Raw genomic sequence first — 17,104 nt, 5'->3', positions numbered from 1 at the left:
CGAACTCTATGACCTCAGGAGCCAAGCTGCCAGGTTAATGGAGTGTGGTTGAGGGAGCACTGTTATTACCCCTTGTTGAATCAATAGGTTTGTTTGACACAGGAGTTTGATAGGATCACACATCGCCAGTTTGCACAGATGTGGATACCATGGCTGACTTGCGCACATGGGAGCAACTTGGATGAGCATCATTTGTTCCCTGTCAATCTCATTCAATACCTTGCTCATTAAGGGAGTCGGGGTGGAAAAGCGTAAGCACATTTCCCTGACCAGTTAATTCATAGGGCATTCCCCTTGGAGTCTGGTTGGGGGGACCTGGACGCGAAGTCTGGGCATTGCTTGTTTTCTCCTGTAGCAAACAAGTCTAGCATGGGGTAACCCCATTCAGAAAAGATGTGATCTACTAGATCTGGGTCTAGTTGCCACTAGTGTTATTCTGGTAGGGGATCTCTGCTCAGAGAGTGCGTTAGGGTGTTGAGTACTCCTGGAACTTGTTGGGATGATAGGAACATCCTTTATTTGAGTGCCCCCTTGTTTGTTTATATAGAACATTGCAGTGGTGCTGTCCGTTAAGATCTGAACCTTCTGGTTCGTCAGCTGCGCTTCAAATGCTTGAAGAGCTTTGAACACTGCTAGTAGTTCCAAAAGGTTGATGTGGTTCTGTGCCGTGATGCAAGTCCACAGACCATGTGCTGTGTAGTGAAGGTAATGAGCCCCCCACCCGGAGAGTGAAAAGTCTCTGTAGTAACCGTCGCTTGCGTTTCCAGATCGTGGAAGGGTTTTCCCTTTAACAGATTTTCCCTTGTCCACCAGCGTAGGTTTTGAACTAGTGTTGGCGAAACGACCACTAGATTGTCCCACTGACCGCTTGCCTGAGACCACTGTTTCGCCAACCACTCCTGCATTGGGCGAATGCGCAGACATGCATGTGGAACGAAGTAAATACAAAACGCCATCATGCCTAGTAAACGCATTGCTTTGAGTACACTTATCTGTCGACCGGCTTGATACTGTGGTATTTGCCAAAGCACGTTTTGAACTATTTCCATGGATGGAAAGGCCAAGCATGCTTGTGTCCAAGACAGCTCTTAGGAACCGTTTTGTTGTGTTCGGTACAAGACTTGACTTTTTCTCATTTATTGAGAAACCCAATTGGAAGAGGAGGTTTATGGTTCTTTGCGTGTTTACACTGCAAAGATGGGGTGATTCCCCTGTGATCAGCCAGTCGTCCAGGTAGGGGTACACTGGCATTGCCTCCCTGCGCAGGTGCGCTGCGCCACCGCCAGTACCTTGGTGAATACCCTTGGAGCGGAAGCTATTCCTAAGGGTAGCACCTTGAATTGGTAGTGCTGGTTTGCTATTTTGAAACGCAAGAGTTTTCCGTGCGCTGGGAACATTGAAATATGAAAAAGAGCATCTTTCAAATCCAGTGTTGCCATGTAAGCTCTCTATTTTAGCAAGGGGATTACTTCTTGTAGCGTTGTTATGCAGAATTTTTGTGGCTTTACATAAGTGTTTGCAGGGCGTAGATCTAACACTGGGCGCATTGTTCGATCTTTTTTTGGCACAAGGAAGTAGGTTCAATAAATACCCTTGTTTACCTCGTTGGACGGCACAATCTCCACTGCATCCTTGAGAAGCAACGTGTTGACTTCTTCAAGAAGGATGAGCAGTTCTTCCCTGGTTGTCTTCCTTTGGAGCGGGGGATGGTTCCATGTTCTTTGAAGGCGCTCCACACAATAACCTCCCGCTACTGTCAATAGCACCCACTTCTCAGTGGTTGTTCCCTCCAATGCGTGGGTGAAGTGTGAAATCCGTCCCCCTACTGGGGAGGCATGGGAGGGGCCCTGTAGCGGGTTGTCATTGCTTGGGAGGTGTTCCTCCACCTCTAGAAGTGGAGGACCTTCCCCAGCCATAGGATCTGCGCTGGCCTCTCTGGTAGCTTTGTGACGCTTGACCTTGGTTGTTATTCCAGGATGAGTTCTGATCTTGTCCGTAACCGGAGCCTCCTTGGGAATTTTGGCCACGAAAGTGGTGAAAATTGCTCCCGCCTCTTTGGCCAGGTGGTTTATTAGTCAGTTGGCCGAGGGACTTGAGGGTATCATATTTCTCCTTGGCGGACTTAAGGGCGTCTTCAACCACTTTGCTGAATAAAACTGTCGGTTCCACTGGCATGTTTAGTAACGTCGCCTGGGTCTCTAGCTTAAAGCCAGACTGGCAAAGCCAAGCGTGGCGCTTGATTATGGCTCCTTCAGCGATTATTCGGCCTGCGTTATCTGCAGCGTCAAGGTTATACTTAAGAACGCAGCTGGACGTAGCTTTGCCTTCAGCTGCCATTAATGCAAGTTGAGACTTTAAGAGCTCGGGTGCAGAAGCTTGATGGGTGGTTATTTTGTCCCATTTATGGCAATCATAACTTGCCAACAGTGTGGAATTGTTGGCGATTCTAGCTTGAAACGCTGCTGAGGTCGCTACTTTCTTTCCCATGGTATAGAGCTTCTTGCTCGCTTTTTCTGGGGAGCTTCCGAAGAGTCTAGTGGTGTTCCTGCCCTCTTACGGGTAGTAGTGACAACGAGCGGACCCAGCTTAAGCTGGCCCCTGATTTAGAGCGAGTCAGATGGTGCTGGGTGGAAATGTTTCTCTACCCACGGGTTTACTGCTTGTGTTTGGTTAGGTGTCTCTAGTGAAGGTTGGATGATTCTCTGGATTTCAAAATTGGGTGGCAGCCTTCTTGTCTCCCAAGATATCCTCGACAAAGTCTTTGCCTTGCTGAGTTTTCTGTGTTTGAATACCGAAGTGCTCAGCTGCTTTGATTAGAATATCATTGAAGAGGGGCTGATTATCCACTGGAGAGTCAGGCACTGGGTAATCTTGTTGAATTGGTGAGGCCATGGTATACACCACTGCCTCTGCCTCTTCATCATCGTCACAGTCATAGCAGTGATCGGAGTGTTGGTAATCCTCATTATCCCCTTCAGTGTCTGTATTAATATCATGCAGCTCAGCTGTTATAGGAGACCCTTTTGCTGGTGGCTGGGATGGAGCAATGGGCTAAGAAGTGGAAGTCAGGGGCTGAGAGCTGGAAGCCTGAGTAGCAGGAGAGTAATTTGAAAGTTTGATAGCCTGAGGATTTTTTTTTATTTTTTTAAACATTTTGCAAAAAAGGTCATTCTTGACATCACCCTATCTGTGTCCTCTGCAGTCCATTGGGCTGAACTGGGGATGCCCCAGGGTAAGGTTGGATAGGGTATTGTACTAAGGGTGTAGGTGTGGAAAGGCCCTTATTTCTTAAGGCTTCAGCCAAAGAATCTTCTTCAGGTAAACTTTCCTTGGAAGGGGTAGACCTTTCCTTATGAGACTTGGAAGGGGTAGACTTGTCTTTCTGAGACTTGTCCTTGTGATTAGAACTCTTGGAGGAATACTTTTTGGTATGGGTAGCCTTTAAAAGGCTCTCAGGGACATGTGTTTTAATCAGGTGAGACAACCCAGTGTTTTGACGAAGGCTGTCGACTTTCGGCAGTGGGATAGGCCTCTGCCTCGTCTGCCGGCGTTCGGTCGATGTTTTATAGGTGGCCTCTTTCGGTTTCTGGGGCCTGACATCGGGCGAACGGGATCTCGAATGCCCAAAGGACAGCAAATCAACAGATTTCACCCTAGACGCTGTATCTGGGCGTTTAGTTGATGGCGTCTCGGCATGTGCGTTTAGTGGCGTGTGAAAGGGTAGTGCTCTTGCCACCGGGTGTCAGCCCCATAACAGAGCCGCCGGTTGTCTGGAAGCTCCCTCCACGTCAATGGCGGCCTTGGCCTGCATTGCATGATGGGCCCAGCGTTTGGTTCTGCGATCTTAAGCGTCTTCGGTTTAAAGAGCTTGCAAACTCGACAGTGCCCTTCTTCGTGGTCGTGGTTTAGACACAGGCTGCAGACTCCGTTTGCCGATCCACAGAAGCATTTTATCACACGTGGGGCAGAATTTGAAAGGTGTTCTATCCATGTTGGGGAAAGGCAGCCAAGCGAGAAAGGGAAAAGGGTTGGAAAATGCAGTGTACAATGACCACTCCCTACTGTAAGGGCCTAGTCCTGGTGGGCCTTCCACGGCCGAAACAGTCCACCGAATCTTGAATTCGTCCGACGGCGTTTTCTTTTTCACCGCGTCGATGAGTTGGTCGAAGTCGGGAGGAAAGGACAGAAATAGTAAACTATTTTTAAACTTGTCATAAGCAAATGGTGTTATGCCGAATTTGAACTCTGCGAGAAGCGTCCGCTCACGATGTCGGAAAAAAACAATCTGAGGGACCTCAATGCGTGAAGGACTATGGGTACAGTGGACGTCACACTAGGGATAGTATTACTGGCACACCCTGTCGATGTAAATACTCTGCAGCTTCCACTAGATGTCGGCCTATGCATAGCAAGTGATCCAAGCAGATTCCACAAGCCTCACAAATATATATACACACACGCACCTTATTTTTTTTGGTTTTTGCATAATACAAGTGTCAAACACCCTCTTCCCTCCTCCCCTTCCTGACCCTCCCCCATTTGTAAGAGAGACATGTACATATCTTTGTCGCAATTAAGGCACATACCAATAATAATCCCAGTATATCCAATATTCTCAGTCTGTGCAGACACCATTGCATTTTAAAGTCGCTTTGGAGGTCTCCAGTCTTTTTTTAAGCATCCCCATCTCCTTGCAACCATTCAAACTCTATCGGGGCTTGTCTCTGCTGCCACTTTTCTGCGCAATGACTAGCCACTCTGCTATAAAACGCATCATATATTCCCCCTCATTTGTTTTTTTAGCATAGCTCCTATTATCTAGGTCCACAAACCCCACATAACCAAATCATGATGTCTGTATCTACACTACCAGGAAATATCTCCCTCATCTGGGCCTTCACCTATTCCAAGATGGTTTCAGATCCCACCACCCCCACCAGGCATGGGCCCTGTCTCTGCTATCTTTACATCCCCTCCAACAGCCGGACGACACTTTGGGGTACATTGCATGCATTCTTACTGGTGTGTAATGCCACCGCAGCATTATTTTGTACCACATTTGTCTGCGTTGGCTGGAGAGCATCAGCTTAGGTATGTTGCCCCATAGATGTTCCCATCTTTCCCTTGAAATCTCACTACTCAGCGACTTCTCCCACCTTTTCGTGTACGCCCATTGAGTCGGACACTCAAAGAGAAGCTTGTAAAGGGAAGAGACAAGGTTCCTCGACCCCGATTGCGTCATTATGAATTTCTCAAATGGGGTCAGTTGTCTGTTGGCACCGGCTCTAATGTGCAGACCTGCCAGCCAGTGCCTTAACTGAAAGCAGCAATGTCTTTCCCCCTCGGCCACCCCTATATGCCGTTTACAGGACTCAAGCAACATAATTTCCTGCCCCTTCATCAGGTCTCACAGTTTTAGGCTCCCACCTTCCGCGGCATCTGAAGGCTCCCTGTTCTAGCACCAGGGGGGAAAATGCATATTATGGAATAGGGATGTAAATGGTGCTGGAATAGTGGATAGGGCCCCCTTCGCCAGCAATAAGTCTCAGATGTCCGCCACCAGACTATGCCCACGATTCTACCAATATGTCCATTTGGTGGTCTGTGTGCTTTTTCGAGCCACAGAGCGCCTGCCAAGGGTGTTCCCACTACTGCCCTGTCATGTTTGGGCCAAATTATCGAAGTGCCGCCCGAGAACCACTCCCTCACCACTCGTAGTTGTGTCATATATTGTTTTAATAGGTCATCAGAAAATGTACTCTTCCCTGCTGCAGAGTTAGCAGAGGAGTTGATTTCATGTCAGCCATTTCCCTTCATTGAAAGCCAAACAGTGCAAGTTTCAAGGATTCTTATAAGTTTACAATCCACGTGTGCCCCACCTCGTTAGGTGCACTAACCTCGGTGTCCAAGGAGAGAGTACCAAAAGAAGCCATCCCCTGCTCGGCTACTTGGGTAGACAGGGATTCCATTTTACCAATTCACATTGAATGTGAACACATTAGAATCCTTTCATGGAAAATCGTGGCGGTCTCTCCTTCCTAGCAACAATGAAGGTTTGATCTTTCATGTGATATGTCGGACAGTCCCATAACCATGTGAACTACCATGTGGAGCACAGGAACGCCGATGCAAGCATTAGTCACTCCAGCTCTAAATCCCAATACTCCTTAGACGCAGGGGATTAGGTGCACAAGTATGCTGTGCTGTGTAATGCATACCAGCACTCCACCAGTACGGTGCACATCCAATTGCATTGCCAGATTCTAGCAGGTGCCATCACCACATGCAGCTCTTGCGGGCCCTCCAAGATGCGGGGCAGTGAATTAGTCTGCCCGAGACAGAACGCTTTAGACTAGTGCTTGGAAATGCATTACAAGATGAAGGGTTAACTTCGCTCCTTGTGCGGCCTGGGCAACCTTCAGCGAGGAACGTTTGCAGCAACTATAATCGGCGATCGGGGCATGAACGCAGCCGTTTCTTACTGCACACATGGTCAGACGCATGCATATTTGTTGTACGTTACCTGATTAATTTTCAGCAGCGCTCCTCGTTTAGGCAAGATCGAGGAGTTGCGCGAGTCAAGGACCATGGCGTGCTGCAAAGGAGGAGAGAAAGTTACACAGAGCTTTCATGTGTCTAGGACGTGTGCTTCTTCCCGGGTACACACAACCAAGTGCCCATTTAGATCATGAAACGCCATCCATTCGCCTAAGCAGAGAGCGAGCAGCACCAGCAGCCCAGATGCCATCACTGAACTGCCTGCGCTCAGTGTTTAAGTACATACGCACATGGCTTCGTGCCGGCTGCGATAAATAACGCTGACGGCCAATTCAGAAACATTTTAAAGCAATAACAGTAACAGATTTCAGAGGTGTATGAACAAAAGCCAGCGACAAAAAAAAATACAAAAGATGTTCAAATAAGCCAGTCTACGGTCTCCAGAGGTGTTGGCCTACAACTACCATCAGCCCTAGACAATTGCATCAATGGTCAGGAATCCGGGCCTACAACTACCATCAGCCCTAGACAACTGCATCAATGGTCAGGAATCCGGGCCTACAACTACCATCAGCCCTAGACAACTGCATCAATGGTCAGGAATCCGGGCCTACAACTACCATCAGCCCTAGACAATTGCATCAATGGTCAGGAATCCGGGGAGTTATAGTCCAAAACATCTGGGGAACTGCAGGATGCAGATCCCTGGCAAAACGTTCCTGGATAGTGTCAATAATGCAAAGATATGCATGCGAAGGCCTGTTTAAATGTGCATCCTGCGGTGTATGTGGTGTGTCTTGCCTTTCCCTGCACGCGTGGAAGGCTAGGAGTGACCGGCATGGAATGCTGTGTGTGGGAAGGGTATCTTCTGAATGGTTCTGTGAATGGTGGATATCTGTCCATGTCACATACCTGATGTGGCCTAAATGTAATCCTGTACCCCGAACTCAGTAAAGAGGTTTCCTATTCCTACACTGGTGTCAGTGTCATGCTTGGCCAGGACCCCAACTTAACAGTATGCCTTTAAGAGATACAGAAATTAATCCCAACAATGTCTGACATGGAAGTGATCCTAGAACAATAATGTGCGCCCGCTCTAGTACAGCAATACACATTGGTTTACAGTAGGATCCGCTGGAACCGGTCCTTATCAGTACCAAACTGAAAGTTGCATTTGCCCGAATAGGATTCACACAGGCGCCCACACACACACACACACACGTGTCCGAGATGAACAGCACATCAAATAGCCAAAGTGTATTTTGATAGCAAATTGTCTTACGGACAAAGATGATTTAAGCGAATGTCCACTTTCTTCCCGTATAGCAAAGGATGCAGTCCTGGCCAGGCAGCCCAGTTCTCGCCAGACGCCCTCCCACTTCAGGCTATGGTTGGTCTTCCACAGGGGAAACTAAAAATAAAAGTAAACCGAAATCAGCATTGTCATTTTCAATCAATCTCTCTCTCTCTCTCTCGCTCTCTCTCTCTCTCTCTCGCTCTCTCTCTCTCTCTCTCTCTCTCAATCAATCTCTCTCTCTATCTCACTCTCTCTCTCTCTCTCTCTCTCTCTCAATCAATCAATCTCTCTCTCTCTCTCTCCCGCTCTCTCCAACGCCCTCAGCTTCCCAGCACAAACACTTCGAAAGCCCACATTGGGCGCACATGGTTTGCCAGATTAATGCCACTTGTCCATAAGGGATGTGCCCCCTTTTTGACCACAGGGCCCCAAGTACAGACAAAAAAAATAAATCCTACTGTGTTGACGGAATAACAGAAAAGGAGACGCTTTACTCACTCCAACTTCTGCAGAGATTCCTTTGTCGGTCTCCCGCAGCGAGCTCCACGGAAACTGCCCAGTTACCTTATAGAGATTTAAAGAGAAGCTGCAAAAAGAGCACACAGAAGGGTCTGAGCGGACGCATTACTGTCACAAGAGCAAGAGCGCAATGGACTAGGGACATGCATTTGTAATACCCTATTAGGTCAGCATGCATGCAGGATTGCGACTTGAGATCGGTCGCTTTCATATATCCCAAAACCAGGACTACCCATAATGCAGCATGGGAAAACAATTTGTTTAACGAGATCATCAAAGGGGCATCAATGCCTTAAAAGTGTGCCTTCTTAGTCTGCGTTCCCATAAGCGACATGATGAAAAAAGCAGCACACATGGTTGGATTCATACAAGATGAAAGGCAGGGGAAGGGTGGAACAGAAGTGGAATCCTGGATGCTTTGGGGGAGGAATGGGGAGAGTGGTGGGGAACGGGGCATTGCCTAGAGCAATTGGCAGAGGTGTAAGATTCATCCTAAACCTTCCAGCCATCACCTCTTTGTTTTTGCTTTGTCACCCCGAGTGGGACAGTTATGCCCAGACGTGCTTCCCGTGCCTGCTGGGCCTAGCGACCCCAAGCTACTCACTGATGACACTAACATGCCAAAACATGGTTGGGGGTGCTTGTGGTCTCGTGCACAAGGGATGTGACCTAGCATGTCGGGCTGGACTGCCCCTTTGGGGGTGGGACCAAGCCTGATTTGCTTATGGTCTTTGCCCTTTCTGTAATGGCTTGGCAGGCGAAGAACGATGGTCTGGAGGGTTGGCCAGAGCAATTGCCAGAAGTAGAAGATTCATTCTAAACCTTCCAGCCATCACCACTTTGTTTTTGCATGGCCCAAGTCACCAGCAGCATCATGGGGAGACTGGGGCCTCTCCCGGATGTATTTACATAGACAGAAAAGCCAGCAACTGTGTGTGAAACATATCTCACAGCCACATCTTAACAAGTAAGCGGTTGCGCAAAAAATGTGTGTATGGCCAGAGGTAAGTTGCATGCCTGTCTATTTCACTCTCTAGAGTCAGGTCAACAATCCCAGCAAAGAAAAACGGGAGCAACAAATATGCATGTGTCTGACCATATCTGCAAACTACACTTCTGAGGTGATGTAATCAAGCCAGTGGCAACAGCAGAAGCACGTTCCACAAAGAGGACCCCCGACATGGTGCTGCTTAACGTGGAACTCTTTTTTTTAAAAAATTAGTTTTTTTATACATTTAAAGGAATCGATAGCTATAAAGAAAGTTTGGATAGCAAAGTATTGTTGCTAAACTATGCCACACGGAAATGAAAGCTACATTTTACATTGTTAAAAAAATCCTTTTACTCCCAACTTCCCAAAGTAAGGATTAAAATACTTTAGTCCTCAAAGTCTTATCTGGTGCCCTGGACATGAGAATATTTAAGATCACCCTATACAAGAGTAACAACATGCTGGAAGAAGCTCCCCACACCTCCTGGGCCTGGGTAGTGCTGCGATTTAGAAGGAAGCTTGCAGCAGAGAGAGGAACTACTAGACACTTAGGAGCTAAGGCACGGGTCAGCAACCTTTAGCTCATCAGATGTTTTGGACTCAAAGGCCAACAGCCCGAGCCAGCATTATAAATACGTTTTTGGATTCCTGACAAACTCAATTTAATCCAATTTCTGCTCCCGCAAACCTTTTAGGGGTTTATCCGAAAATGCTCACTAGATGGCAGCGCTGACCTCATTCCACTTGCATCCTTGTATTAAATTGAAACATAAATGCAGGATCAACAATGCCATCTAGTGGACATTTTCGCACCCGTTAGGTTACGTTGATTTATACTGTGCACTGCTACCACCCACGGGCAGTCTCCAGGCACTCGCGTGGCTATGACAGAGAGGTGGTTTGAGGGTGTTAGTGGGGCTAGGAATGGGTAGGTTCAGAAACAGGAGGAACTGGCATCTAAGCTTTTTTTTGCATGTGGTTCGGGAGGCCCTGTGAGTTGTAACCGTATGGGTAAGACTCCGTGCCTTGAATGTGTGCTAGTGCTTTTGTTGGTGTGGATGTCGTATGATGTTGGGGTGGGTTGTGGTTGTGTGCACTGGTTAGTTGTATCCATAAGGGGTGCAGAGTCGTTGGTGGTGTAGGCCATCTATTGTGTCGATATGTGATTGTGTAGTTGAGAATTTAATGGACAATGTGTCGGGGAAAGGGGAGGGTCCCTCTAGGTGTGCTTCTAGAATCTCAGAGAGATGGTGGGTTGCGAACATTAAATCGATTCTTGGTGTGTTTATGTGTAGTGACTATCCCATATTCTAGTAGTGGCATTGGTTATGTTGGAGGAGCAGGAAGGGGCGATGAGTTAGTAAGTCGGTTGGTTTGGTGGAGCCTCTGGTGTGACTCTGGTTGCCACTTAATGGTATTTACCTATGTTCTTAGCTGCGGTTTGTCAGACCATCTCGGCTTCTCTCGAGGCCTGGGCTGCCTTCCCTTGCGGTTATGGTCGCAGGTGGGTGGTTGAACCTAGCATGCGCTCCTTGGTGTTCGTCCAGATTAGTTGTGGCCATCGGGTGCAGAACTGATGTCCGGTTGGTTCCCGAAAGGGTCTCTAGCAGGAGCTCTAAATATAGTGGGGAAGGTGCTCTGTTGGACGGCCTTGGTTATGAGTAGGCAGGTTACGGTGGCCCCATTTGTGGGTGGGCCGGATGTGGGGACGTCAGGCTCACCTGAAGATGATCCAAACTGAAGTAGGCGGAACTATAACATGAATATATTTTTTGACCATAGGCCTCACTCCCAGTTTTGTGGTAATTTGGGGGTAAAATTGTGGAATTACTGCCTAACTACTGCGATTTGGTCCCGTGGGTTTACCACAGGATTGCAAGTTGTGGAAGCGCAGTGCAATTTCCCATTTTTGGCATCCATCACAATCCATGGGGATTTTTTGGCAGATTTACTGCTGCAATTACTGTGCCATGTATCCAGCATTGTTGGGACGTAAAGTGGAGGATTTACCTCCCGCATCACACTGGAGGTGAATCCGCCATGTTACCTTAGAAAATTGGCAGATTTACGTGTGGTAATTCTGCCAAAAATTATAATTCAGCGATACAGGAAAAACAGGGGCAATTCACTTACCGCCAAAGAAAGTGTTGGTAACGCAATTATCGTGAATCAAAAAGGCAAGGCAAAACATACCCCCAACATTCACTATCTCTACCTTCAGGGGTAATAAAGATATATTTCCTCAAACAAAGAGATAGGACAATACAATAATCATATGTAAATGTAATACTGGGAACCTACACGTATTCTTTTGATTAAAAAACCACGTACTTGTACCTTGAAAAAATAGGTAGAATACAAAGAGAAATACAAAAATATATAATTATACATAAAAAATATGAAAATACAAAATAAGCGAATAGACCCTCAAATACAGCACAACATATAATAATACAATCATACAATGAAGTTACTCAGTTGACATAAATAACTTATAAGACAACTAACATAAATACAATATCAGCTTTTTACAACATCACAAAACGAGTGTGTTCCAGATGAAACATCTGTTCCCACCTGTAACGCAATTACTGCCACCTTTTTCCCACACCGCCAAACTTGGAATTAAGCTGCATGTATTTTAGTAGACATTTGGAGTTAATTACTGGATTCCAGAAGCTACAGGGCTGGAAACCTGCAGTTAGCCCCTTGTCTGAGAAGCCCAGAATGGACGACTTTATAAAATCGCACCTTGTACTCCAATGATTCTCTATCAAACACTAGTCCTTTCAAGTTCTATTGGAGAAATGGACCAAGGCAAGGTCACTTTATTCCCATAATGCAACTTTTCCATCAACATTTGATGTACTATTAGGTTAAAGAATAGCATGATAAGAAGCCAATAGGAGTTACAGGGAAAGTTGGCGGCTCTTCAGAGCCGCTTTAGTGCCCAGCCCAGTTTTCCCCATAAAACTCATGAACAAGCCCACAGAATTGAAGAATGAATGGAAGGTGAGCCCAGGGGTGAGACCTCTACCTCCAGGATCTGAGCAGAACTCTCCTAAAGGGGAAGAAAGTGAGCTCCGGTGAGCGCACCCTGGACCACTGGTTCAAGGTAGGATGAAAGGAGCGAGAAGGAGGCTGTGGAAGTGTGGTCACTGCTGGAGAGGGGATCGGAAGTGGCAGAGGTGAGCCTGAGGGTGTACGAGAGGTTGGGCACCCAGAGGAAAGACCGAAAAGCAACTGTAAGGAAGGAAGGCATGTTATCAACAAAGCCGACGAGAGAAGGCCAGGAGAAAAGGCCCCCTGTGCTCTTTGCAGCTCCGCTGCGAGCACGTTTCCTCCCACTCCAGCTGGATGCTGGATCAGCTGTTCTCTCGTTTGGAACAACCGTGTGTTCCATTGTGATCCCGCCCGCCGCGTGTGCCGTCCTGAAACCTGCTAAGATGGATGCCAGAGCAGTTTCCATGGAAGTATCCGAAACCTCCACGAAGTCTGCTGCCCATTCGTCAAGTCGGCTTGCCTGCCCCTCCCCTCCTGCTTTAAATGGAGGGGGAGAGGGCCGAGAGGCGAAGCCGACGAGAGAAGGCCAGGAGAAAAGGCCCCCTGTGCTCTTTGCAGCTCCGCTGCGAGCACGTTTCCTCCCACTCCAGCTGGATGCTGGATCAGCTGTTCTCTCGTTTGGAACAACCGTGTGTTCCATTGTGATCCCGCCCGCCGCGTGTGCCGTCCTGAAACCTGCTAAGATGGATGCCAGAGCAGTTTCCATGGAAGTATCCGAAACCTCCACGAAGTCTGCTGCCCATTCGTCAAGTCGGCTTGCCTGCCCCTCCCCTCCTTTGCCCTAAACCTACGCCGCACCCGGAAGGTAAGAAGCTCTACCCCTGCAAGCTTTTCTCCAACCCCTGCACCACCTCAAGGCGCTTCAGGCTGCGCGCCCGTACTTTGAAAGCTGCCCTCAGTTCACAGCCCATTCCCACGAATAGCCGTAATACGCGGCTATGCTCACGCACTGTACAACCCTCCGCACTCGTTGATAAGGCCAGGCACCCCCGCGAAACCTCAAAGCCTGCATCCACGTCAAGTACTACCTACACAGCCACCAACAAAGTACTTAACTTTCCGTACAATTATACCGCCTCCATAACCAATGTGATTACAATGTGTCCACCACCGCTGAAAATGTGACCCCCAGTGTAAAATCTGTGATTTGCAATTCTTCTACCACCATTTTGAATGCTAATGTGCCAAATACTATACCACGTGTCCACCACCGCTGAAAATGTGACCCCCAGTGTAAAATCTGTGATTTGCAATTCTTCTACCACCATTTTGAATGCTAATGTGCCAAATACTATACCACATGTGTCCACCACTGCTGAAAATGTGACCCCCCCAGTGTAAAATCTGTGATTTGCATCTCCCCTAACACCCAGAGCTCAACCCCCCCTCCACCAAACCCTCTCTCATCATGAACCCCCTCTCAGGCGCTACTGAACCCCACATGAAATGCGCCATGATTAACGCCAGGTCCATCAATGCCCACGCCCTAGACATACATGACCTCCTAACCTCCCACAACCTAGATCTACTCATGATCTCAGAAACATGGCTACATGATGCCTCCGGCCCGGCACTATCCCTCGCCCTACCCCCTGGCTATTCCATAACTAGACAAGACCACCTCTCCAAAGGTGGAGGTGTAGCAATTATTGCCAGAGACTCGCTCTCTATCAGAAAGATAGAGAAATCCCTGACCAACAACAACTGCGACTACCTCCAAGTTAAAATAACCCTCTCTCCCCATTGCACCATTACTGTGCACACCATTTACCGCCCCCCAGGCCCAACAGGAGACTTCCAAGCCTCTCTCATCCACCTCCTCTCTGACTACCTCAAAAAACAGTCTAAAGCCATTTTCCTCGGGGACGTCAATCTAGGGCTCTGGGATAGTAAGGACGTAGCAGCCAAATCCCTTGACTCTGCCCTCAATGCTCTAGGCTACAAGAACACCATCCTTAGCCCTACTCACACTCAAGGCAGAACGCTTGACTGGATAGCACAGCATAACTGCCCACTCATCATTACAGGTAACAATCCCACCCCGTGGTCTGACCACCACATCATCACCTTTAGCATCCTCACCACTAGCTCCCCTGCTGCCCCCTTGCCCCAACCGCTCCCTCCTTGCCTCACCAGAAGCTCCCGCCAGCTCACCAAGGAAAGGCTACTGCCCTTCCTCCAAGGCCCAGCCTTCAGACCACCTTTTTCATCAGACCCAGAAACACTCGCAACAACCTATGATACTGCCATTAAAGCAGCTATCAACTCCATTGCCCCTCTCAAACCACGCAAATCCAAACCCACTACCCATTCCAACTCTTGGTTCACACCTGAGCTCCTCACACTCCGCAACGAGAAAAAAGCTGCACTCACACAGTGGCAAACGTCCCACTCTGAAAAAGAGAAGATGTTCTTTAAAGCCCTATCCACCAAATACAAAAAGGCAATCACCCAAGCAAAGGCCAAATCCTTTGAATCCAGAATCTCGGAAGCCCAATCTAGCACCAAAGAAATCTTCGCCATTTTCAGAGAGCTCGAGACACCCACTCCCGCCCCCCAGAATCTCACCAAAGACAAAGACTGGTGTGACAAAATACAAACGGCCATGCAAACCAAATTAAGCCTCCTCAAAAGCAAAATACTAGCCACTAAACAAGCCCTACCCAGTAGCCATATCCCTATCCCGTCACACGCCACGGATCCCCCCCTACCCTTCTCCTTCAAACCCATCCAAGAAAAAGACATCATCAACATTATGAGGAACATCAAGCCCTCTAACTGCAAAGGTGATGCATGCCCAGCCTCCATTATCAAAGACTGCACGGAAGCGCTAGCGCCCTTCCTAACAGCCTTCGTTAATGCCTCCTTTACCACAGGGAAAATCCCCGCCTCCCCCAAGGAAGCTTGGGTCCGACCTCTCTTGAAAAAACCAACTCTCGATCCCACCTCCCCCAACAACTACAGACCTATCACCACTGTCCCATTCCTCCTCAAAATATTGGACAAAGCAGCCTACTTGCAGGTCCAGCATTTCATTGAAGAGAACAAACTCCTTGGACTCCGCCAATCTGGCTTCCGCCCTAGACACGGGACCGAAACCGCCCTACTTGACTTGAAGAACCAAATGGACGATGCTAGAGACATGGGTAAACCAGCACTTCTCCTACTCCTTGACCTATCCGCGGCATTCGACCTCGTGGATCATGGCGTCCTTTGCCACCACCTTTCCTCCACCGCCAAATTCTCCCCAGAGGCCACATCTTGGATCACCTCCTTCTTACAAGACAGAACTATGCAAGTATTCTCTGACCTAGCCGCCGCATCCCCAACTACTATACTTTGTGGTGTACCCCAAGGCTCCTGTCTCTCCCCCACCCTATACAACATCTTCACACGACCCCTCTTCCTCATCCTCGACGCTATGGGCATCTCATACACCAACTACGCCGACGACACCCAGATCCTCCTCACTCTCACAGGTATCTATGACACCGACTCCCTGACCCTCAACAACCTCTACAACACCATCCAAGCCTGGATGGCTGACAACGGACTATGCCTCAACTCTGACAAGACGGAACTCCTCCTGGTAGGTTCCCCCGACACGCTAAAAAACCTAGATGTCCAATTTAGCCACTTCACCATTGACTCCATTAAAATCCCGGTCTCCGATTCTGTCAAAACTCTGGGAGTCTACCTGGACTCCAGCCTATCCATGGATAGACAAGTCAACGCAATAGCATCCGCAGCTGCATATCATGCTAAACTTATCAACGCAATCAGGCCCTTTCTATCCAAAGAGAACTGCACCAACATAGCCAGAGCCATCACCGGCTCCAGGCTAGACTACTGCAATGTACTCTTTCTTGGAACCTCCAACAAAAACTTAGCGAGATTACAAGTAATACAGAACAATGCTCTCCGGGCAGCCCAAGGCATTGCTAAAAGAGAACACATCTCTGAAGCCAGGAAACTAGCCCACTGGCTCCCAATAAAGGAAAGGATCGTATTCAAAGCCCTGACACTGACCCACAAGTGCATTCACTTCACTGCTCCTGCCTACCTTTCTCAAAGGATCCACCCTGTCTCCACCACCAGGCCAACCAGATCCCCGTACACCAACATGCTCTCTGTGCCACTAGTGAAAAGAGTAAAAGCGGGTGGGTCCAGCTTCCCCTACCTCGCGCCCACCCTCTAGAATGCCCTACCTCCCACCATCCGTGGCGAGGACTCCCTCACCACCTTCCGCAAAACACTGAAAACTACCCTCTTCACATAAGGACCGACACATCAGCACAAATGCTTATCATTTAGGTTTGTAATTATAGCCCAAATGCTATATTTGTAACAACAGTATGATTTCCTGTACTACTCATAATGTGTCAACAATCGCTATCATATGTACCATGTAACTAAGTTATTGCAAGTAACAGCGCCTCAATGCCCCTGGGCTGCTTGCGCGCTATATAAATTTAAATAAATAAATAAATAAATAAACTGTAGACACAGACACAATAGATGCAAGTTCCGAAAACCTTTATTTTGTAGTTCAATGGGGTTGGTGAATTCCTAACGGCCCCAACTCTAAAATGGGAGTAATCCCGGCCTAAAATGAGCAACAAACGAGTCCAAGTCAGTCTAGTCAAAATAAAAGACCTATACTAAAAAAACAAACCTTGCCCCCCCCCCCCTTCTTAAATAACAAATGTGTAAAGGGAATACAAAAACGTAAAAAT

General features: G+C 48.0%; 1 protein-coding gene across 2 annotated transcripts in view; it reads right to left on the bottom strand.

The window, feature by feature from the left end:
• Positions 1–17,104, bottom strand: part of SAMM50 (SAMM50 sorting and assembly machinery component) — a 396,549-nt gene that overhangs the window by 130,339 nt on the left and 249,106 nt on the right. For both annotated transcript variants that reach the window (XM_069628139.1, XM_069628140.1), the window contains exons 7-9: positions 8,294–8,381; positions 7,781–7,909; positions 6,524–6,595 (exon numbers count right to left, since the gene is read on the bottom strand). In XM_069628139.1, coding sequence (XP_069484240.1) covers positions 6,524–6,595; positions 7,781–7,909; positions 8,294–8,381 — 289 coding nt within the window. The remainder of the gene's footprint in view (positions 1–6,523; positions 6,596–7,780; positions 7,910–8,293; positions 8,382–17,104) is intronic.

This window comes from Ambystoma mexicanum, chromosome 12 (assembly GCF_040938575.1).
Source record: "Ambystoma mexicanum isolate Mex_15411 chromosome 12, UKY_AmexF1_1, whole genome shotgun sequence".
NCBI classification, from domain to species: domain Eukaryota; kingdom Metazoa; phylum Chordata; class Amphibia; order Caudata; family Ambystomatidae; genus Ambystoma; species Ambystoma mexicanum.
This window is presented reverse-complemented; position numbering and strand designations above follow the sequence as displayed.